Here is a 27,359-nt window from a genome sequence, read left to right as displayed (position 1 = left end):
AGCCCCAAAAAGGTCAAATTGCATGCATAAGATGTGCATAAGATCAAGCAGCCAAGATTCCAGCATAGATTATGGAGGAGCTCTGAAGTTCCACTCCCATCTGAGGAGCTACTGGCAACTGGTGGCTGCTGAGAAAGGGGGAGTCACTTTTCCTCAGGGCTGTGGGCCCAAAGGCTGCCCATGTTACAGGAAACTGTCCACATCCATGCACATACAGGCAGCACTATATGAACTCAATGGTATCAAATGAAGAGGGTAAGGAGTAAGAAACAATATTAAGTTAGACGGGAAAAGGTGGGGGAGCAATGAACTGGGAGGAGAAGGATGGAGGCTGAACTGGATCCAAACACATTATATACATGTATGAGTATTAAATGAAATACGTAACTAAATAGAAATACAAGTTAAAGAAAATCAAGTTATATACTTTCAACATATTGGCAGGACTGAGAACACGGGAAAAAAAAAATCAGACCAAAGCAAACCCAGTAGGACAAACACCAAACCCTTCAGTCCTATACCTGGGACCTATGATTGAGGTGGCATAGCCTGGGCTCCAAGAAATGGAGGTAGACTTACCCCTATAGCTCTACTACCTATGGCACACATGATCACTCTTTTCGAACAGTTTTCTTCACTTGATATCCCATATTCCTACAATTTCTAGTATTTTCATGTCTCTACTGCACTGTGCTAATTTTATGTCAACAAAATACAAACTAGAGTCATTTGGAAAGAGGGAACTTCAATTGAGAAAATGACCTCAACTAGATTGGCCTTTAGGCAAGCCTGTGAAGCATTTTCTTGATTGATAAGTGATGTGGGAGGGCCCAGCCCACTGTGGGTGGTGGTTCTGGGTGCTTTAAGAAATCAAACTAGCCAGGTAATGGTGGTGCACCCCTTTAATCCCAGCACTTGAGAGGCCGAAGCAGGAGAATCTGCGAGTTCGAGGCCAGCCTAGTCTACAGAGCTAGTTCCGGGACAGCCAGGGTTACATAGAGAAACCTGTCCCAAAAAAACTAAAAAAAGAAAAAGGAAGAAAGCAAACTTAAGCAAGCATTGGGGAGCAAGACAGTAAATAGAGTTCCTCTGCTTCAGCTCCTGCCTTGATTTCCCACTCTAAGTACTAACTCTCAGTAATACTGAGAATTGTAAGCTGAAATAACCCTTTCCTTCCCATGTTACTTTTGCTCATGGTGTTTTGTCACAGTAACAGAAACCCTAAGACATGCAATCCAGGCTTAGGCTTTGCTTTCATAGCTTCATGCAGTGCCCAATCAGGAATGAAAAGGACCCTGGTATAAGCTGCCTGGCTTTGGTGCTCTATAGAAGATTATAGGAAGCTTCAGAACCCTTTAACATTTGCTTTTGTTTTGTTTTGTTTTGAGGCAGGAGACCAAGCTGGCCTGAATTCAGAGATCTGCCTGCCTCTGCCTTCTGAGTGCTAGGATTCAAGGTGAGCAGCTGACATTTGCATTTTTAATGTCTACAAAATCAGCTTTATGTGGAGAGTATGACCACAGTTTGACTGTTTCCCCACAATGGCTGTATCACCCTGCATTTCTATCTTGCTACTCATCATTTCCGATACTGTACTGTTTATCTCTAGAAGCATATTTTATTTTATATATTTGTTATCCACTCATTAACTTTGCATTTTCATTTAAACCATGGGCAAATTCATAGTATGTATAATAGCTGTTTAAAGTTCACAGTTGCTGATTTCATTATCAAAGTCTTCTATGCATATGTCTTCCTAATGAAGTCTGTTCTGATTATGAGTCAGACTGCCTTCCTTGTCATATGACTAATAACTTTTAATTGAATATGAGACTATGCTTCACCACTGACTTGTTTATCAACTTGCTCCTTTTGAGTTTTATTTTTGAGCTTTAACAAATGAAATTCAAGTAGTGTTCAATATTGAGCTAGTTTATTCATTCCACTAAGGTATAACTCTTGATGGTATCTGCTGAATGCCAGGCGTATTCATTGAGGCATCCTGCTATGGTTGGTAGGCACTCAAAACTGTTTGCAGTTCTTTTTCCTGGCAGCTCTTCTTTGCTGAGCCTCTGGAACATAACTCAATGAATGCACCTTGATATTTGGCTGAAGACTTGGGAAACGCTACACAATTTTTTTGGCCTGTATTCTGAAAAAATTTAGCTGTGGGGCTCAGAAGTTTCCTAGAAGAATAATGCAAGACTATCACAGAACTAATCTGTTCCTTCTTCAAAGGCTTCCCCTTTCTGTGATGAGATGCCTGACAGACATCTGAAGCTGTGTGCAGTGGCAAAAGCCTGTCACCTCAGGACTTGGGAAGCTGAGGTGGGAGGACAGAACAGCTTAAAACCAGCCTGAGGGGGCTGGAGAGATGGCTCAGAGGTTAAGAGCACTGACTGCTCTTCCAGAGGTCCTGAGTTCAATTCCCAGCAACCACAGGGTGGCTCATAACCACCCGCAATTAGATCTGGTGCCCTCTTCTGGCCTGCAAAGACACATGCAGACAGAACACTGTATATATAATAAATAAAATAAATCTTAAAAAAAAAAAAAGCAAACAAACAAAAAAGTTAGAAATTAAAAAAAAAAAAAAAAAACAGCCTGAGCTACATAGTGAGACCCAATCTCACTCAAAACAAAACAAAACACCCCTGAGAAACAGTTGTTTCCTATTTTATCCTTCTTCTATTTGTGTAAACAAGGAAGAAAATTCTCAGAGCAGTTACAACTCCAGAGGCAGAAGCAACACTAGCCCGCCTGAGATTTTAATGAACTGAAGGGAAAACTCACAGAATTTGATGTAAGTGCTTATGAAGTTCCTTTTGGGAACTTGCTCTATGTGTTCTCCCTTCTATTTACTTAGGAAGTATTTCCATTGAGTATGTTCACCATGATGCTAACTTCCTGCTCTACTCTGTACAGGATAGAGTCCATTTCACAACTTTTCTTGCCTTTTAAAGCCAAACTTTTTCTTTCTTTTTTCTGCTTTCAAATTTTTTCTTTCTTCTGTTTAGCTTTTGCCTGTGTTATTTGGAAAAGACTCTGCATGTTGACAGGGGCAATGAACTCCCGAAGCTACTGAGTCTCACCACATTCAGAAGCAACATTATCCATGACCTTGTCAAATAAAGAAAAGCCAGTGAAAATGTCCAAAGATTGCCCAAATCCAGCTGCCCTCAGACAGGTTAACAAAGTAATTTAAACAACATCAGATGACCCTGAAGCTACTCAAAGAATGCTTCTGAGTCTGACTGTGCAAGTGATATAAAGATGTTTACTCAAGGGAAAGGGAGTTAATGTTTGTTGAATGCCTACTAAATGCCAGACATTACACCAGGGGTTAAAAAACTGTAAAGGGTATTTTAGGTTCTGTGGGCCTGAAGTTTTCTGTTGCAACCACATCCCTGCCAACATGGGGGGGGGGGGGGGGGGAAGAGTATCTACAATGTATAAATAAATGGCATGGGTGTGTCCCACTAAAACATTACTGACAAAAACAGGCTGACAGTCCTAACTGCCAAACTCTGCACTGTATCATGTGTGTCCTTTACATTAGGTAAATACATGTAACTAATCTGTCCTATAAAAATGACAGCATTATGCTATAGCATTGTGCAACATACCCACATTTTCAGCACTCTGGAGGCTGAAGCAGGACAATCATAAAGTCAAAGCAAGACTGAGCTAAAGAAGATCTGTGGTGATATACTGTATACCCCAATAAAAACTTATCGGGGGATCAGAGAATAGAGCCAGCCACTAGATTAGACATAGAGGCCAGACAGCGGTGGCATACATCCTTAATCCTATCACTCAGGAGGCTGATATCAGTCTGGATCTCTGTGAGTTCAAGGCCAGACTGGAAACAGAGCCAGGCAGTGATGGCACACACCTTTAATCCGAGCACTTGAAATCTCATGTCTCTGCTTGAGAAGGACACACGCCTTTAATCCCAGGAAGTAATATGGCAGAACACGAAAGCTATATAAGGCATGAGGAAACAGAAGTCTCTCTTGAGGCTGAAGTAAGAACCAGGCTGGCTTGTTCTGTTTCTCTGATCTTTCAGCTTTCATCCCAATATCTGGCTCTGGATTTAGTTTGTTTGTTTTAATAAGACCTTTTAAAACTCATGTTACAAAGATCCTATGTTAAAAACAAAACAAGCAAAAATGGAACCTTCATATTATGTGACCTAATGTGCTGAATCTTCACAATAGACTTTCAAAAATGTGAATATTGCCTTCATTTTGTAGATGATAAGGTACCTTCTGCAACTTATCCAAATAATAGCAATGTTGAAATTCAATGAACTCAGATTGGTTTGCTCACCTGTGTTCTGATTCATTAATTAATTTTTCCCCCACCTCTCACTCACATCATTGAATCCTGGCCTGCATGGAAAACAAACCTAGATGGAAAGTTGTGAGAACAATAAATAGAGGACTCTGAATGCCAGCATAAAAATTTGCACATAAAAAAGATAATGGATTGCTGTGGAAGATAATTAGATAAGGTGAGTGTCATTCCATGACATACTTCAGAAATATTAACCATACAGGAATGGATTAGGGTAGCCGCATAGAAGCCTATAAATTTACTTAGTTAATAATGTCAAAGTGTAAATATATGGTAGCTGTGGGAGTCGGCACTGGGACAGCGGATTCTATAAGAAAAGGGCAGGGGCACCTGCTCAGGAAAATGGCTGTAACTTGACATCTGTTTACTACAAGGTGTCAAGTTAGGAAGAAATGGTCCCTATAGGAAAGATCAAACGAAAGGGCATTCCTCCATTCACGGATTTTTTTTTTTTTTTACTATTATTATTTTAAAAGGTGTGAGTGTGTGTGTAAATTTTGCTTTATTTTTACAGAGATGCCACTGTGTACTGGATTTGCTTGGGTGATCTTGCATTATTGATGTGAAAATACTTAAAAAGTTGTTTCCTGGGCTGGAGAGATGGCTCAGTGGTTAAGAGCACTGTCTGCTCTTCCAGAGGACCCAGGTTCAATTCTCAGCACCCACATGGCAGCTCACAACTGTCTGTAATTCTAGTTCCAGTAGATTCAACTCTCTCACAAAGACATGCATGCAGGTTAAACACCAATGCATATAAAAATAATAATAAAAAAATTTATTTTAAAAAAGAAAAAGTTGTTTCTTGACCACTGACACACATGTGCCCTCTAACCTCTGATTCTAAACTGTAATTTCTCAATTTTGGAGTTAACATTCCTTAGCCAATGATAGAACTATGGAGGATCACTGGTAATCTCCAAAGAAAAAGGACAATAAAGTATTAAAATAAAATATTAAAACTGCATGATTCTCCCGCTTTATAAGCATTACTTTAAATGAACATATATTCAAATTGCATTATAATAAAATGTCTAGACATCGTTTGTCGTGTTAAACTTATTTCTACTCTCTGGAAGCCAACTGTGTCCTCGCTCATGTGTTAGATGAGATTTCACCTACTTGCAACTCCTTGTCTCACAGTTGAACAACTATCACAGCATGAAAGCATTCCGCTGCTGCTGAAGCTTTGGATACCCAGTTCCCTGACGAAAGAGTGCAAAGGGAACTACAAGAGTTGTGGACAACATACAGGAGCTCATGCCCCATTAAATATAGCTATAAGCAAAAACATGTTTTAAATCTGAAGAGATGGCAACAATGTCAGGGATTGCTGAGTCATTTAGTAGCTGGAAAACAGCAAAAGATTGAAGTCTATCAGGTTCTAAGGTCCTTTAAGACAGTACAAAAATCTAATTATACAAAGTCCATTCCTTTTTCTTGTTTTCTAAGTCAAAAATTAATGACAACTATACTGAAGAATACTCTTTCTTTGTTACTACCAGGTATTTCTCATACAGTATAAAAACATGAATGAAGTATTATAAAATAATCCTTCTTTACCTTCTTCAAGAGGACAAAAAGCTATCTGGATGCAAACTTTTATGTCATTTACTCATTTTAAAAGTTCAATTCAATTTACTACAGTTTAAGTTTATAACATTTTCCATCACCCCAAACTGATGAGTTTCTTGGTCTGTTATATTTCCATAAATTCATGGAGGAGGCCACTGTACGCATGTTCTGTATATAATCAAAGCTATATAAAAACTCCTGCAACCAAGCAGCGAAAGTGTAAAAAGTTCACTTTTAGTGACCTTTGTAGTCCATCTTCTAGCCTGGCAGCAAGAAGCAAGTTTTCAGGTACTTGTCACTGAATGTTAAGCTATCCTAAGTATTAAGTTAGGGCATACTGTCCTGGAGAAATTAATTATATTTTTGTTGGTAACACATTTCAGACTGTTTACACAGCTGACATTTCTCAGCTGTACCCAATTCATGCCCTAAGCTGTGAGGACTAGCTTGTTGTTTTGTAGCAGATGCCTCCACTTCAGTGTTTTCAGTAAGTATTAAAAACACCACCACCTGCAACAAAATAGATTACTTGTAAAGCACTAGCTTTCCATGTTTTTAAGGTCCTAATGAAACAAAAGTTTCTGACATTTAGCTAGACTCTCTCCAAAACCATAGTTCTGACATTTTGGCCTCCACTCTAGCACTGGAGCTAGTAGATCTGCTGTGGCACTAGCTAAAGCTGCCGCCTGGCCCTAAACATCTTTGTTGTGTCAAATCATGCAGCTCAAGGCACATCCTGCCAATGTGGCAACATTTGCTCTGGGGAAGTGTGGGCAGGCACCACTTCACAGGTCTTGGGAAAAGGTGCAAATATGAATAATGAGGCAACAGGATGAGGCTTAATGGGGATTCCCTCTCATGCCTGCTGTGACTGATACAGCCCCAGGTAGGGTTACATTTCCGGTTACTGTCAGCTTAACCTGCTTCTTATATTTTCCTATAGTAATGGAATTACATTGCAATTCTTTGCCAAAAGTAAAATCTTACACAAATATTAAAACATGGGTCTCATAAAAGACTGTATTAAACTAATTCAATAAATTAGAACACATAATGTATAAGGTACTTTAGTACAGAGGATTATGTTCTATTTTGCTTACTTTTCCTGTTACTTTTGAGTTTGTTTCCTGGTTTCTGCAAGTGTGGGGTCAAAAAAAAAACATTTTTTTATCTACACTTAGAGCTCTTGGATCTACTCTACAGCCTGGGCAGCCTTGCATTTTAAGACTTTCTCCATCATCATCTGTCTCTACTGTCACCTCAGCTAATTACTATTGACTTTAAATTACAGTAAACTTCAGATATATCAACCACATATATTACTCAGATTCAGTACTGCCCAGTACATGGATAATCTGGATTGTCTCTATTCTCACTCATTCCTCACTCCGCAGGTAATTTTGTAGCAAATTTCAGATATTCTTTCATATGCTCATATCAGTCAATTCTTACCTATGATACATGAGCTATCTTAAAGACAATACTGACTGACTGAGGTCTTTAATGTCTACTGTAAGCCACACAGTATAAATATGTTATCATTAATCTTCACAAAAATGGTGGAAAGTGGCCGAGCTTTAGAGAATTTTAGTGATGTGCTTGGATCTTAAATTATGTACTTCTAATAATGGTCTTTATGTCTTATAATGAGTTTAAACAACATTCAGAGCATTTCTACTTTTCATGTCTTCTTAGACCCTAACAGGAAAAACAATCAAATAAACCACTAAAGCCAGCACACAAAACTTACAAAGCAGCAGCACCTACAGCCTTATTTTGGCAGTGGCCACCCACCAATACTTGTAATGTCATACTATTATGCAAGTAATAGCAAAGAGTCCTACTGTTTTCTGGTTCCTTTTAGTTTTGAAACCCAAGCATTTTTCCAAAGGCACACGGTTTATAACTAGACTCAAATAGCATCTTCATCAATAAACTGCCTTAGAATTATCTTGTCTTCCAAAAAAAATGTTTTAAAACGTTAGATAGCAATGACAGAAGAAAACAAACTGTCCAGACGGGTGTAGTATTTATTAAAAAAATATGAAAAGCTAATTCAAGTCTTAGCTACAATCATGATTTTAGTATTGCACGTGTTTACAAAGTCCCCATTTCTCTTTAGCATTATTTATCTTTAAAAATTAGATTTAACTTACAATTCCTGAACTATCCTCCTATTTGCATTTTAAAATGTTTATGGGCTGGAAAGATTACTTGGTAGTTATGGGCACCTCTTGCTCTTCCAGAGGACCTGAGCTCAGTTCCTAGCACCCACACTGAGGGGCTCAACTACCTGTAAGTTGAACTCCAGAGGACCTCTTCTGTACTTATGACCCCCTCTTCTGTACTCCACCACCAACAGATACATACATATAAAGTAAAAATAAAGTGATTGATTCCTAATAACATACTGCTATACCCACATGCCAATGCATCACTCAGACCTCATCAGAGAAGCATAATTAGCATAGAGACCCACAGTAAGAGACTTTGGAGCACTCAGCCCTAAATGGAATGTCTGTATCACACCCCTACCCTCAAGACTCAGGAATCTATGCAGAGGAGGGGATAGAATAATTACATGAGCCAGAAGTGGTAGACAACCTCAAGGGAAACAGTCAGACCCAAGAGGGCTGATGTGCACACAAACTTTGAATACTACCTGGTGCACAAATTTAAGTCAAACAAATTCCTAGCACACAGAAGAAAAGTGGCCACAAACTCCCATCCACACCTAAGAAGTTATTTGCAATCAATAGCTGCTAGGAGGAAAATCAGTCTTCTCCAATGGAGTGATAACGGGCCTTATGTTCAGGAAGAGTTAGCCAACACAAACCAGACTCCAATATATCGTATCCAATTTTCAAAAATAAATAAAAACAGTTTTAAACAAACAAACAACAAAACCAACCCCAAAACAAGACAGTTATCTGTTTTGAACACATAAGTAAGTAAATATGGCGAGAGATGAAACAAAACTTCAAGTCAGTGGGTTTAAGATAAAAAAAAAAACAAATGTATCATTTTGTAAAAGAGCTAATTACTGGAAAAAGTAGCAGAGACGGAAAAGGTTTCCAAATTTATAATAGAAAGTATTTAAAACATGATATCATTGTCAGATAACAAGCTAATATTTTCTTAATTTTTTTATTGTAATAAATGTATAGAACTATTTAAAGATACGTGCTATTTTTATCAATAAAATGTAGCAATTTTTAAAGCACCAGACTATTCACATACACACACACATACATATGTACATACGAACATAAATATGTATATATGTGTATATGTATATGTGTTTGGTTGATTTTGAAATATCTATAATTTAGGGAAGTTCTTTCTTCACCCCAAACATCTTATTAATAACCAGAGATATTCTCATCAAAGAAAAGTTTAAGTCAAATCAAGAAATATTAAGTTCCTGACACTGATACATATCATTACCAAAATAATGTTAATGTGCTTGGCTTATGACATTTGTTCTATAAATGTGTTCAAATTATTACAATTTTTAAAAAAAATTTGACATGATTTGACGTAAATAAAAAGTTCTTTCAATGGAAAATTCAAAAGCATTTGAATTCTGCTTGTAAACGCCAAACGTACTGCACAGGGAGGTTATAAACTGGACTGTAACTTACTGAGTCATCAGAGGCAGAAGCTGGCCAGCCCTCCCATAACTGATGTCGAACAGGTATGCTTGTAAGGTCATACACATTTCTCTTTACCTATAAAAAGAAAGCAACAGGATTATAACAGGATTTTGATGTTCTTTTAATCATGGTAACTTTAATTCATTTATTTAACATAAAACATGTTTCATATTTTCTTTTAGCTTCAAATCAATAATTTAGAATACAAGTCAGAAAATTTTACAAAAGTTTAAAAAATACAATAACTGCAAGAGCAGAATTTCAATGACGTAATATTTCAAGAAATAACTTTCTTTTGTGATTTTTTTTTTTAAGTGTATGCATGGGTGTGTATAGAGACATGTGAATGTGAGTATGGGTGCATTCAGAAGCTAGAGGCTTGGGATTCCCTGGAGCTGAAGATACAAGTGTATCCTTATGTTCAGGAATAGTTAGCCAACACAAATTGTGGGAGTCCTGCTCCTACCTTTTGAAGGGTTCTTAGGTGGAGGAGAGAGTAATTAAGAAATGACGGATAGAAATAGAACCTAGCTGACAAGAAGACAGAAACATAGGATAGCTTTGGGAGAGCCTGGGTCAATATCCACCAGCCTCATCCTTTATTTATAATATGCCAAGGGGAGTGGCAAAAGACTTCCCCACTTGGAAGATCAAAGCAGTAACATACAGCCAAGTGTAGACCCTTCCTAACACCTGATAACCACACTCATGGTCAAATCATCTCCTTAAGCAGCCCTGCTGGGTAAAGCAAGCTCAGATTCTCTGACCCTAAGTTCTCACAAGGAAGACTCTGTGGGCTCCCACAACAAATCAGACTCCAATATATTGTATGAAATTTTCAAAAAATAAATAAAAACAGTTGTAAACAAACAAGAAAACCAACCCCAAAACAAAACTCAAGTTCTCTGCAAGTGCAGTACATACTCTTAAGCACTGAGACATCTCTCCAGACCCATCATGACTGGTTTTTGATCACTGGCTGACTTCAAGTAACTTTTCAGTTAAGAAACTTCAGGCAATGGTTCACTGAAAGCTGACTACGTTTATAAATGTTTATAAGTAACTTAATTTTAAAACTTTATGATCAAACAAAGGTATATTTCAAGTTTTCATTAATGAGAAGAAAGTGAATTTCGGTTAAAGTGGAAAGGGACTGAAGTTACTTTATGTTTTAGTTTCAATGGCATAAAACAAATATAAAGCAGGTTAGGTGATTTCTTTGACATCATCCCAAATGAAAAACAAAGCTGAGGTTTCCATTAATACCATATTTTAGCCTCCCCTAAAGACAAAAATAATTGCTACATAGTGAATTCCAGGACAGTCAGAGCTACTTAGTGAGATCCTGTCTCAAAACAAGCAATGAAACAAACAAAGAATAAAAATGCTAAAATTCTTGCCTAACAGCAATATTGTACCTTTCACTTTAAAGGGAGAAGAGTAAAGTCATCAAAACAAGGTTACGCAGAGTTCAACTATCTGCTGTCCAGTGACTTAGGAAGGATCATATCTTGCTGAGGGTGTTGGCTCACATCTGCAATTCCCGTACTCCATTTTAAGGCAGCAGGACTTCGAGTAAGGGACCAGCTTGGACAATTTAGAAGGTCTCTGAAAAGCCACACCTCCCAGAGGATCATACTTCTCTTTAATTTCTTAGCATTTTTTTCTACACAACATACAGAAATTCTATTTCATTCTTCATTTACAATTAAAATAATTCTCTAATTATAATAATGAAGAGGCAGTCCATCTGATAGTATACTCTAACATCCAGGCTGACTTTGAGATATTACACATATCTTCGAAGACTTTAATATGGCTGCTCAACAAACTCCACTAATTTATGCTTCTAAAATGCAGAACTGTAAAGTGTCGTGCTGTTTAGCTACAGCATTTTGTTATCATGTTACTCTTTATTATACACAAACACATCTAAGTTACCCTTCCAGTGAAACAGAGATATGTGCACACTAAGGAAAAAACAAAACAAAACATGGAACTCAACCTAATTTTATCTCTAATGTACACCTGAGGAAGAAAAAGAATCACCATGAGATCTGAGGAGTGTGGGACACAGCTTGATCCCCACTCAATTTAAACAAGCAGCTTTTCTCCAGAGCCTCTCAGCAATGCTCAGGCTACCGTGCAAAATTTTTCTTACAATCGTCACATCAAGTTTGGAAATTTTGATCAGTCCTTGCCAATCCAACAACTCAGCCAAAGGCAACTGGACCCAACTTTAAACACTTTCACTAGTTGAGTCTATTTAGTCACACTTATGTATTAGTGCTCTTGGGGACAAAGGTACGTCAATAATCCAAAGCATTATATTCGTAAAAGACAAAAGACAGAAAAGAAAGTATAAGGAATCTTTATACTTCAAGACAAAACTTTTTTTATTTAAATTTAAATTTTGAGTGCCTACATACACCAGAGAGCACCAACTATTTTCGAACAAAAGAAAGAAAAAAAAAACTATGTATGTGTTGAAAAGGTGGAGAGGTTACCCCATCTTTGGAAACTTACACAAAGACGATGGGCACATAAACAAGTAACTTTGGAGTGAAATTCCACAGATTCTTTCTTAATTCCAAAAAACAATGATACATTATTATGAAATAAACAGTATTTTCTTGTTTCATTAACTCATATATAACTGCACTGAACTGAATGACATTCCTCTGCTATTCTAAGCCTGAAAAGCATGTTCTGGCTATAGTGCTATGTTGGTATAAAGCACAACGCCAGACTGATGTGCTGAACAAAAGTGATCAAAGTTAAATTAATGTTAGCCATTGCACAAGTATTTGGCTTCATTGTCCTTCCAAGAATGACATCTGTTAAGCAACTTGTCATAGAATAAACCAGTTAATGCAGAGAGAACTTAGCTGTGAGAGTACCATGTAAAGCATATTAGGCTAATGTTTGATTGTTCCAGTGCAAAGGCTAAATTCACAAAGTACTCTCAGATTATGACAAAAGAATCTCATGCTAAACCACAATCATTAAACAGCAATTTAAGTGAAAACAAATTGGCTTTTCAAACTTAAGTCCATGCTGTAACTATAGGCAGACTTTACCATTATAAAGCAAAGTGGTAACAGAGACATCAAAATAGTGAGTTTAGTAAAAGAGATATAAAAAGTCCATTGCCTTTACTGATGAGTTTAAGTCACAAATGTACAGTGAAGGAAAAAATTACTTAGTACTCAAAGCAAATGTACAAGTAATTATTTTTTAAGTAGTCTTTGAGGAACTTGAATGACAAAACATAGTTGTGTATAAAATAATGCAGATGAATTTGAAGTTCCTATGAAGCAGATCAAAGACACAGTTCTCCTAGAGAAGGAGAGAGACTAAAGAGAAAAGAAGTGGAGAGAAGCAAGGAGGTGGGCAAAAGAACAGGAGATAAGGATGATGGAGAGAACAGGAAAAGAAAATAGAAAATGGGATGAGGTGAGAAAGCCATGAGAAAAGAGAGGAAAGGAAGTAATTGAGAGATTGTGAGTATCTGAGAAAGGTAGAATACGCAGAGGTGGGTTCACTGTAGTTGACATTCTCAGCTGATAATACTGTGCCATTTCTGACGCAGCTTCATCTTTAGAGACTGTTAAATTCCAGTTAAGTAAGAACAAGTGACACTTCACTGGGTAACATTTCCTAAGGGACTTTTTGTCTTACATATTTTCTTGATCAGCACTGGCTCAAAATCATGCTGAACCTTCAAAATCTTTTCAATTCTTGCTTAGTGTTAAGCTCTAAATCTATGAGATTTGAGGCTGCTAAACCATGCAATGTTTCCATTAGCTCTGAATGACTATAATAAATACTATAGTTGCCAGCTGAACATTCAAATGAACTATACTATATTTGAATTTCAAGTTCTAGACTAACCATAGATTTTTCTGGAATTTGCTTTCTAAATTTTTTAAAGAGAATTTTTCTCCACTGCTTCAGATGAGTATACAACACACACACACACACACACACACACACACACACACACACACACACACACACCAGAATAACCTGAGAAAGTGTAGGATATGACGCTGATTATTAGTTACTTTCATTGTTAACATGTATCTAAATACTACAATAATTTTTTAAAATGCTAATTTCCTCTACTTTAAAATTCATAGTTCCTCAATATCTATGGAGATTTTAATATTAAACATAGCACTGGAGAAAGGACCATTTTATGATGGCATGCTCAGTATAAGTATATTCATAAGAAATCATCTTTCCCCAAGTTTTCTTTTAAATTCACTTAAAATTTCAAACAGTTCTTTGAGTGAAATTTCACTAGAATTTCTTAGAGAAACATTCTTAGGAAAATTACCCTACTAAATGCTGAACTTTAAAATTTTGACTCAAGTGAGATTAAATTTAAATGAGTTGTTCTTAGTTATTCCAACTGAAACAAAAAAGCCTATTAAGTTTAGTAGGTAACACTGTCAGTTATCGTAAAGGCTTTGCTTGTGAACTAAATACTGATAAAACTGTCAAAACTTTTCTCGGGGAATTTTAAATGCCGCCCAGGTATGTGCTAAGGCATAACTCGAGTTCTAATTCTAATCCCACAGCTATTACTGTAGGCAAATTGGTGCAGCCTTTCTGAGATTCAGTTCACTCAACCTTAGAAAAGAATAAAACATGATCATTTCTGCTTTTCAATGCTATAAAATCCTATGATTTCATGAAGATACTGGAGTTAATCCTGGGTGCAGAATAAGAAGAGCTAAGCATATGCAAGACAAGGACATAATTAGGGCGTTTACAACCATTCAGACTCAAGCCTTAATTTTCTAAAATGGAAGAATGGCAGTAGAATCAGTAAGTATAACAGACATCAAAGAGAAAAATGCAAATAATTCCAGATGAGAAATACAGATATAGAAGCATTAAATAATTTTTTCTTGGATAAAGAAAATTCTTAGTCTTTATTTTTCTTATACCTTAATAAAAACCTAATTAATAGTTTCCCCTCACAAGATGTCATTTTAAAATAAAGCCTGCCACACAGTTTTTGAAGTAACTATTCCTTCAACTATGCCATCAGTGAGACAATGGCCTGGTCAGAAAACTGCTACCTATGTGTTAACAGTTGGAAAGATTTTTTTAATTCACTTCACTGAAAATCTTTGAAATTGGGCCCTTTAGTTTTTATTTATTTAACATTTAATGTAGGAAAAATACATTTAACTGATATGGGTTCAGAACAGTTTCAAATTGGTCCTGGATTTTCTGAATTAAGATACCAGCACACATTATTATCTTTACAGACAGTATCATGAAACTGCAGGCATCCAATATGATTTTCCTGCCACTGTTACAAGAAAAAAGGCTTCTGGACATAGCAGAACCTGAGCTTATCCAAATTTGAAATAGATCGAACTATGAACTGCAACAGCATGAAACAAGTAAGTGTTTGCTGTGGTCTGTTTAAATCAAAACAAGGCACACAACCAGGCCGAATCTCAGTTTCCTGGCAATCTCTTGTGCTCTGAAAGGCTTGTGTAGTTAAGAAACCAATCACTTCTGATTCAGAACGAAAGGGCTTTGAACACATACTACATATCTAATGCCTTTCCTTTTTCTTCTTTTTAACATATTGTACATGCACTGCAGTTGCACATGGATTTGTTTTACTAAGATGCAAGTCTAAAAATCCTTCCTGAACAAAAAAGCGTTTGAAACCGGATGGTGCAAGGGGAATGAGAAGGTGGCATCAGTAATCAAATGTTAATTAGCAAGCTTTCCCCCTTCCCCCAGGGCTGGCCTGTGTTAGAGAATTCAAATCAGAAATCAATGCTCCAAGTGTTTAACTATTACTTCTTCTCATTAACCATTAAAAGACCAAGCAATTTTCTCCTCATAAAAACAGTAACTCAAGAATTTCTTTTTCTCAAATACCATCTTTCCAGAAAACAATGAAGAGGCCTATAAAATTCAAATGCTTTTCAACCAGACTTGAACAAACTGTATTCTGCACTTTTAAAACATCTTGTGATTCTAAATGAATTCTTCACTTTAACAACTGTACCTTAGTTCTGCTTTTACCATACTTACAAAATGTATTTTGCTTCTTCCCTATAATGAAACAGGGCAGCAGGCATTTTACTAGGTTATTGGGATGGTGATAATAAAGTGAATCAAGTACAGAATCTAGTTTAAACACATGTAATTGTAAATGGATTTTGGCCATCATGAAAAACTACCAAAAATAAGATTAGGCATTTCCACTAGAAACATGGTCATTATACTGAAACCTTGATGAAAATAAAAATTACAAAAGCTACATTACATTTAAACCAAACTAACTTAAGTTGAGGATTTAAATAAAACTAAGTTTATAGCTACTTAAAATTTAAGTCTATTTTTTAAGATAAAAGACTTTTTTCTTAAGTCTTGGTATCCCAAGCTGGCCTAGAACTGTGTAGAACAGAATGACTTCAAATATTCTGATCCCCCTGACTCCATTACCAGGTATACACCACCACACCAGGCTTATGTGGTGCTATGGAAATAATCCATGGCTTCATGCATGTTCTGTAATCACTTTACCAACTGAGCTACATTCCTAGTTCTCAAAACCTAATTCTGAAAGAACTATAAAAATTCATAGATGAGAAAATAGGCTATATATCACAAATGTTAAAAAGGCTAAATATTAAGAACTTAGTGGATTAGAAGAGGTTTTGGAGAAAGTGAGAAGTTGATAATGATATTATAAATAAATGAGGTCAATGATTTTCTACAACAGTAGTTCTCTAAGCAGTAGTGTTATCAGCTGGGAGGAATCAGAGATGCATATTCCCAGGCCCTGTGCATCCCACTCTTACCGGTCTGAAGTTTGAAAATTAGAAATTTTATATACAGGTTCCTCCATATAGCCATACTTTTTTTTTTTTTAAGATTTATTTATTTATTATGTATACATGTATGACTGCAGGCCAGAAGAGGGCACCAGATCTCATTACAGATGGTTGTGAGCCACCATGTGGTTGCTGGGAATTGAACTCAGGACCTCTGGAAGAACAAGCAGTGCTCTTAACCTCTGAGCCATCTCTCCAGCCCTAGCCATACCTCTTTAGTTAACTGATTTTTAAAACCTTCAAAGTCTATGCTTAAGGGGCCCTGTCCCTTTTAAGAATGAATAAATTTCTAGAAATCCTATAAGGTAGGTGAAATTGGATGGCAAACTACTCTCACTGAAATCCCTGAACCTAGTAAATTCACTGTCTTTCAATAAATTCTGATATTGTGGAAAGTCACAAGTGTTTTCATCTATATTTCTCTCATAGTGAGCTCATGACAGACTAATAAATATCATGGAAGAAAATGGTTGGTTTACTGCCTATAGTGAATAAAACAGCAGGTATTTTAAATTCTCTTAAAATTCTCCCCACATAAAATGAAATAAATGAGTTTGTACCATCAGGAAGGAAAATGCCAATTAATAAGTAAAAACCTAGAAATAACTGCCACAATATGAGAATATTTTCAAGAGTCTTATGTTAGATGATATTCATTCTATAAAGTCCAATTTATATATCAGTCCTACTGGTTCAATTTATGTCCTAGTCTACCAATGGTAGAGCACGTGTTCAGCATAGGCAAAGCTCTGAGTCAGATCCCAGAAGAAGAGAGGGCAACAAAAAAGACAAGACAAAAGATTGTGCATGAACCAGAAAGTACTTGTAAGTCAGAAATGTTTTGATTTTAAATTTGAATTTCAATGGGTAAAACAAGATGTTCCAAAAGCAATGCACTGGTTAATTTCAAGGATATTATACATGTTAACAAATACTTAGATACAAGCATATTCACCGTAGCCTTGTCCACCAAACACAAGACTGGTACAATCTAATCTAGAAGTAAGATAGTTAAATAAAGGAAATATGCAACACTAAAGTGACTGTGCTGAGAGAGCAGAGAGCAACTAGTCAGGCAGTTTTAGAGCAAGGAGGACTTGGCCCAAACTAAGAGCACCTGTACACCTAGTGGATGTGCTCTACCCTAGTCAGCCAATAGCCCTAAAAAGCCATATAGCAGTTTTATGGACTATTTCTGCTACATCATAGGAACTGGCTTCTCACTTAAGCTTTCTATAACAAAATTTTAAGACTTGGCCTTCTAATGATCCATAAATTTCATTCTTTGAATTTGTAAGAAAAGAATCTGGAACCATTCACTCAGTGAACATTTTCTGGGGCTGTGAGATTCCAGCACCTTAACCTCTGAGTTAAAGCCCACTTGAAATAAAAGAAAAGGGCTCCATCAAATGCAAAGACCCCAGTTTTATGACATTAAAGCAGAGCATGCAAAGTGTATCCCAAAGGCCAGGAAACCTGTGCCGTTTGTTTCTACCAGCAAATTATACTAGGACCTCACCATTCCTATTTGTTTTCATATGGTCTCTGGTGCTTCAGTATTAGCAGAGTTGAGTAGAACCAACACACTGTATCTTGAAAGTTTTAAAAACTTTATTATCCCTTTATAGGGGAAAAAAAAAGCTACTTCTTGATGTAGAAGATGTTAAAAACTAGGGGCTACAGCCAGAAATAGGACATCTGCATCACCTCCTCCAAAGCTCAGGAAAAATTACAGAAGGGGGGGTGGGTATTAAGAGCCATAGAAGTAGGGGAGAGGTGTGGAAGGCTGACTTCTGAACATAACAGCTGCAGCACTCTGGCACTCACAGCAGATGTAATTACCTGCAGAAGATCTCAAGATTGGGATTAACAACACACACTGTCATGGAGGGGAGAGGAGATAATAAGGCCTCACCCCTCCCTATGACATTTTCTTCTGTGGTATAGCGAATGGTATAAAATACTTGTTCCTGCAAACAACCCTAATGAAACTCACTGGATTAAAAAAAATAATAAATTAAAAAACAAGATATGAAAATAGATGGGGACTAGCTGGAAAGATAAAGAGCTTAATGGGAAATGGAGAGAGACAAAAGACAAGGGAAGCTAGCAGGGAATGAGTATGATGGAAATACATTATACATATGTATGAAAATGTCATGATCAAACTCATTATTATGTGCAATTAATAGATGCTAACATTTTTTAAAGCTAGGAGCTGAAGATACAGCTCAGTTTTGAGGGCTTGCCTATTATACACAATGCCCCACGTTTAATTCCCAGTACCACGAAAAAAGAAAAAAAGATTGCAAAATAATGTTCATTGTTGCTTGCATATATGTGCACATATCCACACTATATTATTCATAGAAAACCATAAAGATATATAACAAATACTCAATTTTGTTCTTTCTATATCATGAGATTATGACTCATTTCACATTTCTATATAATTTCTCTTTTCAACTTTAAGGAGAAATTTTTTAAATGTTTTTATGCAAAGTAAAGAAACTTGCACCAGAACAACCTGGGTTTTTATTTCAGTTGTCCTATGAATTATCTGGATGGTGCTGAGTACAGAAATGGGAGAGAAAACTGAACAAGTAATGATAGTCAGTAGTTCCTAGTCTATATTACTGTATCATGCCCACAATAACCTTTACTTGCATTGTTATATTTATTTTACAAGTACAAAAGCTGAGGCTCCATAAAGTAATTGGTTCAAGATTCCTCCACTCAGCAAATGTGAGTACAGAGTAACTCTATGAAACTCTAGGGTCTAGATTCTTTCATAATTACAATAGATTTCTTACCTGAATTTTGTCTGTAAAATAAAGGTTGTGGTGAGTTTTTTTTTTTTTTTTTTTTTTGGTTTTTCGAGACAGGGTTTCTCTGTGTAGCTTTGCGCCTTTCCTGGAACTCACTTGGTAGCCCAGGCTGGCCTCGAACTCACAGAGATCCACCTGGCTCTGCCTCCCGAGTGCTGGGATTAAAGGCGTGCGCCACCACCGCCCGGCTGTGGTGAGTTATTTTTAAAATTCTTTCCATTCAACACTTTTATAATTGTAAATAAGGAATTTTCTTATGTTCTTCTTCAAGACAGGATCTCACTACCTAATCCAGTCTGGCCTGGTACTCCCTTGACTCAGCCTAAATGTTCAGAGTGCTGGGATTACTGTCATGTACTACCACAGAGAGTCACATTTATGAATTTTCTATGAGACCATTCATTCACACTTACTCTAAACAGTGGTCATCAAGTAGGAAGAAGTGAGAGTGACTAACTATAGGCAGTCTCTATCACGAGAACAAGAAAACCTTTTCACAGCTGTTGTACTGAACAAGCAATGAAGTACAGCTGCTGGCTGTCAATTTTTGTGCTGATAAGTGCTATTTAGAAAGAAAAACTGCCAGAGCAAATAGCAACTGGTTATTATTACGTAACTGACTGTTGCTTCCATGGTAAGAGGGCAGTTCCTGGGGTCACAAATAACTGAGAGAGAAACAGCAAGACCGACAATCATCCAAAGAAATAAACCAAAGCAAAAGAAGAAAAGAATATTAAGATAATATTAAGTAAGCTTTCTCATTTGACTATCAGCAAACATTCCTCTTATCATCACCAACCAATGCCTTCTGAGTCTCCCTCAAAGGTTTCAACTGGAGTAAAAGAATACGGTGAGATTCACACTATGGCATTGCTACTCTTACTTAGACAATGTACAGTAGATCAATTCTTCCCTACCTTGCTATTCCAGTTTTCTCTCTCTCTCAACCAATGGACAGTCTTACCAACTCCTTTTCTATGCCTTTGATTTGGATAAGTGAAATTCTTATTAGAAATAGCTATGTTATATCTGCTACGTCTGTGAGTTCTAAAATGAAATTTTATATGTAAGAAAGAAGATATGGGCAATGCTTTTAAACTACCAGGCACATCTTTTTTTTTAAATAGAATTGAATTTCTTTTTTATTTCAGGTAAATTAAAGTTACTTGTTTAAATATCCTTCATTCAGTTAATGTCTAAGTTACAATGATAAAGCAGATTTCAAACACTCTTAACCAGTGAGGACAGTTGAGTAAGCATTTCAAAAATTTAAATGTTGATGAGGTTTAGGCAAATAACAATTTTATAATGTGGGAAAACAACACCCCCCACCCACCCACACCAAAAAAAAAAAAAAAAACTCTATAAATCCTTTCTTACTCTGGCAATATCACACTGAAGCTCAGACATGAGGTTTATGTTTGCTTTACTGCATTCTACTGCCCATCCTAGCCTTTGCTTTCTCTGAGATGTGAAAAAAGTGGTGGGAACCATCAGCAATAGAACTTCAGCCTATAATCAGGTCCCTAATAATTTTATCTTTTCTTGTTAACAAAAAAAATGCAAATAACAAAGACAACAAAGGGACTTAGTGTTGGGGTCTGCCATGAATACTAAAGTGGCCTGGGGGTGTGGTTCATCAAGTGAAAATAAACCATTCAAGTCACCCACATCAAGAAGAAAGTTTGGGAACAACTAGGCCAGTGTTTGCATTTGGAGCTCTGGAGTCAGGAGAGTTGCATTTCCCTTGACTCTGCTTAACTTGGGCACCAGAGACAACCTACTTAATCTCTCCTTTAGGAAATGTAAACTAAGTTTCTCCAAAGAACAACCCCCACGATATTTAACAGTACACTTGATCAGACTTTAAAATTCGAACTTGCCACTTTTCATGATCAGATTTCACCATTATTCTAAGAGAGATGTAGGTGAAAGAGTAAAGAGCCCATCTTCAGAAAAATAGCTGCATTGGCCAAGAGCAAAGTTACAAAAGGACAAGCACAAAAGTACACACCTAGTTAACTTTGATTTTTGAATGAAACAGAGTTGGAAACTGGCTCCAAATACCAAGTGAATGGACACTATAAACGAAAGCTTAATACACATCAAACTACAAGGAATGAGGCTGCCAATGTTCAGAAGCTCCATTTAACTGGCTTTTAATTAAGGCACTTAAGATCCTAACCCAAGGGTTTCGCTGTTAAGGCTGGCTTTAAAATGTAGATATAGCTTATTTAGAAAGAAAATACGAGGAACACCTTAGCATTATCACTTGATATATTATTAAAATGGAAAAAAAATTAATGACATAATTCATTAAATAAGTACACATTCTAAACAAACTGTCTGAAGTCTCCTGTTAAAAAAAATTACTCCTATTTATTCATTAACAAAGCTATTCCTTAGCTCATCCCTGCCATAACCTGCTCTATTCAAAAACCATATGGGAAAGGACATAAAAAACCGCCACAAACCATGGACTTCTGGTATTAGTGCTACACACAGCATACCCCTATTCATTATTCTACCTCCCTTGTTTAATCTATCATTAAGATTCAGTGACCCTACACTAAATTTAAAGCAGATCCTTCCTTCCTCCCATGCCTAAATTCACATACTTTTCTAGTTGGGGATGCCCTCAAGTATTAACAACTCTACGGGGTTTCTCTAATCTCAGCTCTGAACTATGTCATGCTATAGAACCAAGAAATTGCTGTTTTACATCTCTAACTATGGAAGCTCCATAAAAAATGACCATATAATTTACTTAATAAGATAAAGAAAGAAAATCACAACTTATTATTTTTTCACTGTATATGATAGAAGAGGCACATAGAGACATTGTCATGTTGTCTTTATAAGTAAGGCATTACTTCAACTATATCTAGAGTTTTAAATATTGGTGAAATTTTCAAGGGTTGACCATCTTGATAAATAATAAAGCAAAAAGAAGGAAAAAAATCTTGATCTAAATACACACTTGATAAATATACAGGGGAAATGAGATTTTTAAGAAATGTTAGTATTTTTAGGATAAAATTCATTTTTAAAATGTAAATAAAAACCTCTAATGACAATGAGATAAGACAAAGGGTAGAGTTACATAGATGATACTCTATTAAAACTAAGAGAACTTTCTGTGATGGCCTAAGTCCTTTTTATTGTGCTATCCAAGGAAATTGCTACAAGCCACATGTGGCTACTGAGCACTTGAAATGTAGATCATCCAATTGAGCGACAGAATTTTTAACTTTTCAAGCTGTTTAATTAATTTAAACTTAAATTGCTGCTGATGGCAAGTAGCTTTCCTATTGTACTACATATTAAAACGACTAAGAAAGTAGATCATCTAGGACAACATAAAATTACACCTGGGTGAGACTGACACACTTTACCTCATTCTTATTTCTTTATAGTCTCTGCTATATCTAAAAGTATAAATCATACAGCTAAATTATTTTTTCATAGTGACACTTTTATTGTTTTAATAATTTAAGGTCCATCTAAGAACTATCAATGGAAGTATTTAGTACTCCAAAATTGAAGAGAAATTTCAAAATGCAAATAACTTTGAAAAAAATCGGAGCAATAATGAGTTATGCTATAACTATTAAATAGTCAAGGTGGCAAGAGTTTCTTTGTAGTGTGACTTAGGTAACTGCCACATTATTTAACCTAGAAACTAAGTATTCATCAATTCCTTCACTCTAAAAAACAGTTACCTGAGGATTGTTATAGAGTAATTTAGAAGCTACCACAATAAATAAAATGTATATTCCTGGCAGGTTTTTTTTTTTTTTTTATTTACAGAGTAATAATTGAAAATATTCTTGGGGGACAGGAAAGAGGGCAGAATCCTTCAGGTGTGCACGTGTTAGGCTTAGAGGAATGGAAGGTGTAAGGGTACTGTAGTCACCACCAGTCTAAAATTCAAGCCTCACCTTATTCAGTCACTCTTACCTAAGTGCCTTTAGGACGGCAAAGAAACTGCAAGGATGTCTGGAGAGCAAATCTCTTCTATTCCATTAAGGAACTTAATGTAGTTAGAACAAAAATATGTAAATAGTTGCTCACAATATGCATACACAGGACACAGAGTTTTTTAAATAAATAGGTAAATTAAAAAAAAAAAAAAGACAAAGGAAATGAGAAAAACTATAGATGGGACCAAAAGCAACACTTAAGAATTAATACCAAACTTCTGCCTCTAGGGAGCTGGAGAAAATTCAGTGGTTAAGAGCATGTGCTGCTCTTGCAGGCAGGACCCATATCAGACAGCTAACAATTGCCTATAACTCCAGCTCCAAAAGATCCCACACTTCTGGTCTCCAGGAGCACCTGCACTCATGTACACATTCCCATACACATAATTAAAAATAAATGAGCTTTTCTTGAAAAAAAAATCTGCCTCCTTACACAAAGTAGATCATCACTTTATTAATCTTTAAAAACTAAAACCCACGTAAATTAGGGTGATTACTATGTATCAATAAATTAGTGTATATTTCTTAGGGATAATATATACAGATATTACTAACAAGTGCAAAGAGAATTTCCCCTTGGACTTACAAACTGAACACTCAGCTCCAGCTTTATGAAGCACATTCACTTGAGTGTTAATAATTCATGAGCATCCATTCAGTTGTCCAGCCAGACAACAAACGTGTATTGAATATCTAATGTAAAGAGGGAATAATCTACAGTAATGACGAAGACAGAGTTTCTGCCTTCATGGAGCTTATATGCATTCAGTATGTGTATGTTATTAAGGAAGAACAAGTGGGAGTGGGTGGAGCAAGTTAACTTAAGAGGTAAGTGACACAAAGAATGGTAAAGATTCCTTCTAGTTGTTTTCTATGTAAAATAGGTTGAAATCTTGATAAAACAAAGTAGGCAGAGAAAACATGAAATGTAAAGGATCTGTCAAGTACTTTACATACATATATTTATATATTATCTGATTAGATCAATGCAGCCTTTATTCTTTCTTTACAAAATAAACTCAGGACCTAAATGCCAAGTAAGTAGCAGAAGTAGTATCCAAAAGGCAATGTACAGGACTCTGAGGCATTTTCTACTTTACTGTATCATAAAACCTCCCTGAAAACTAAAACCAGAAAATTTGTTTTTTCTGTAATCATTTCCTCATCCACCACCCCCAACCTAACCACACTCCCTACCCAAGAAATGTTATTCATCCTGTTCCCTTCCTTGGTGAACTCTTCCTTCATAGATTTGGGGCATGCATTAGTTCAATGAGACTAAATAATCATAAATTCCAAATTACTGTCATGTATAAATTAATAAAGTTTACTCTACTGATAGCTAACTCAAAGGGATATTTCAGAGATTCTGATCAAAGATATCTTGTCTTCAAACACAGTTGGGTGTTGTTTGTATGTTTTTTCTCAAGTGAATAGATATTGTCATGCATTCCAAAATAAATGGAAAGTCCATTTGATCATATTTTATTTTTGTCATGTTTCACTGCATTATGCCAGTGTTGAGTAAATTCAATCATGTCAGCCTGGCAATCACATCCAATGAAAGCCAGGTTACTCTGAGCACTGCTCTCTGACACCTCAACATTACAGCTCATCCGATAATGCTGTACATTGTAAAAGAAAAGATGATGGTAGTAGATGTTACTACTGCCAAGCTACAGAAAGCTTAACCTCTAATCTTGTGCATTTCAGGGTGATACAATTGTGTATTTTCTATACTTCTGTATGTATACAGTTCTTCAACTAGACAACAACCATCAAGCATTTCCTAAGTTCTAGATTCTCTTACAGTTACCAGTGCAGCAATCTCAAAGGTGAATGACTAGAACTACCAGACAAGTAACAAATACAGTGAAATGTGACAGGAAAATGCCCAGTATTACTTTGAAGAAAATGTATTGGTTTGTTAGGGGCTATTATCAATTGAAGACCATGTCCTATCCAAGACCACTCAAGACCAGCCAACTGCTGCTATAAAAGCTCTGGCTTTAGCTCCACCAAAACTTTTTGGTTCTTTAAGATAAGTCAAGAGATCTAGTTTTGATTAGTTGTTTTTGTTTTAAAAGTGAAATATTCTAGTTTTTAAATATTGGCAACAGTTCAAATGTATCTCTAAGCAGCAGCAAACAATAATCTTGCATTGAAAGTTTGCAAAACCCTACAGGAGACATAAAAACAGATAAAGATGTGATCTCTTTGCCTTATGGGAACTCACAGTCCTCTAAAAATTACACCCAAAACCAAATATGATACAGTGTGACAGTTAGAATGCTAAAGACATCAATAAGGTATTAGGTGGCACAGAGAAGAGCAACTATAATAACCGCAGCTCCCATTTATTGAGTGCCAGGGCATTGATCCAGGTACTTTAAACATTTCGTGCTCACATCATTCTTTTTTTTTTTGGGGGGGTGGGGGGACCTGGATTATTATGTCACAAACATAACTCGAACTTTATTCTAACTTCAAAAATCTGTTTTCTCCTAACACATCACAATACCACACCATCACTCCAAATAAGTGTTAGTTTTCTAAAGATGAATCACAGAAACATTTGAAAATGAAAATAATTTCTTTTTATTCAAGTTGTTTTGAAAGAAATATTTTACATTCTATAAAGCATTACTTAATATTTAACTTTAGACATTATTGTTTGAATTATAGTTGAGATCCTAAAGGGTTAAATAGCTGCATATATTCAATATGCACTAAAACTTATTAACTAGTTTATTTAGCAGACACATTTAAGTAACACTTCCTACATCTAAGTACTCTTCTAAGCATTTTATAGATTAAACAACTATTTCCATACTATTTATAGATGAGGCATCTAAGATAAAGAAAGAGTATAAAATTTACCTAAAGCTTAAACTATATTATTAAGATAAGCCTCCTCATTCAATTTCACTCGTAATTAAGAAAAGTAAGACAATGTGCCACTCTCTCCTTTCAACTAGGCAAACCTAAATATAGTTATATGCTCTGCTGTTGGTAAGAATAATGTAGTATAAATAAAGAGCCTGCTCACATAATGCTGGAAGATAAAGAAATAGGCAAACTTTCTTTGAGAGGCATTTAGGCAGTATCAAAATAATATGAATGTGCCCTTCAATCTACCCACTCCATTTCTATGTACTTATCTTTAAAAACTCCATACAAGCCAGAGTGTTATTTGTGTTTTAATTTTTAAGATTTATAAGTTCCTGAATAATTTACATAAAAATGTTATTCCTATATTTTGGGGATAATTTTTAGAAACTACTGTGATGGAAATTTTGTTGTTACACTTTTTTTATTTTTTTTTGTTACACTTTTTTTAAAAGATTTATTTATTATGTATACAGGGTTCTGCCTGCATATATGCCTGCATGCAGGCAGAGGGCATCATATCTCATTATATGATGGTTGTGAACCATCCTGTGGTTGCTGGGAATTGAACCTCTGGAAGAGCAGCCAGTGCTCTTAACCTCTGAGCCATCTCTCCAGCTTGTTGTTACACTTTCTGTTATCAATCTGAATTTATATGACAATGTCCTTATTTCTGTTTATATTAACTTTAGAATAGTGAGTACTGTGAAACAAATCTGACCAAATATGTTAACTAAAAAGAGAAAACACAAACTTAACATTTTTATAGTTTAAGACTATTTAATAAAGTTGCTATCCATTCAAAACTAACAACTGACTTCAAGCCCTTCATTGCTCCACTCAGTTTTGACCATATAACTTTTTTCTACAGCCTATACACTTCACAAAACCTGTAGTGGGTAGCCACTCCAACCTTGATCTGGAAGTTCCAAACCCCACTGAGGCTTCGGTAACTCTCACGCTTACAAGGCGGGGCCAAGAGAGGACCCTGAAGACCGGAGATCTGGATGCACTGTCTGTCTTGGTTCCTGGACCCTGGAGGTTGGAGGTAGACCAAGCAGAGTTCTACAGAGAACACCACCGGACTGCGCTACGTCTTTCCCAGACCCTGTAACCTACCTATTCCTTCATTTGTAAATTACATCACTAAATAAACCTCCCTTTTAACTACGTGGAGTGGCCTTAATAATTTCA

At 36.1% G+C, this 27,359-nt stretch overlaps 1 protein-coding gene across 1 annotated transcript in view; it reads right to left on the bottom strand.

The window, feature by feature from the left end:
- Faf1 (Fas associated factor 1) overlaps nt 1-27,359 on the bottom strand; it is a 335,197-nt gene that overhangs the window by 170,210 nt on the left and 137,628 nt on the right. Inside the window, exon 8 of the mRNA XM_059254707.1 lies at nt 9,576-9,662. Within this exon, the coding sequence (XP_059110690.1) occupies nt 9,576-9,662 (87 nt within the window). The remainder of the gene's footprint in view (nt 1-9,575; nt 9,663-27,359) is intronic.

The sequence above is a fragment of the Peromyscus eremicus genome, chromosome 2 (assembly GCF_949786415.1).
Source record: "Peromyscus eremicus chromosome 2, PerEre_H2_v1, whole genome shotgun sequence".
NCBI classification, from domain to species: Eukaryota; Metazoa; Chordata; class Mammalia; order Rodentia; family Cricetidae; genus Peromyscus; species Peromyscus eremicus.
This window is presented reverse-complemented; position numbering and strand designations above follow the sequence as displayed.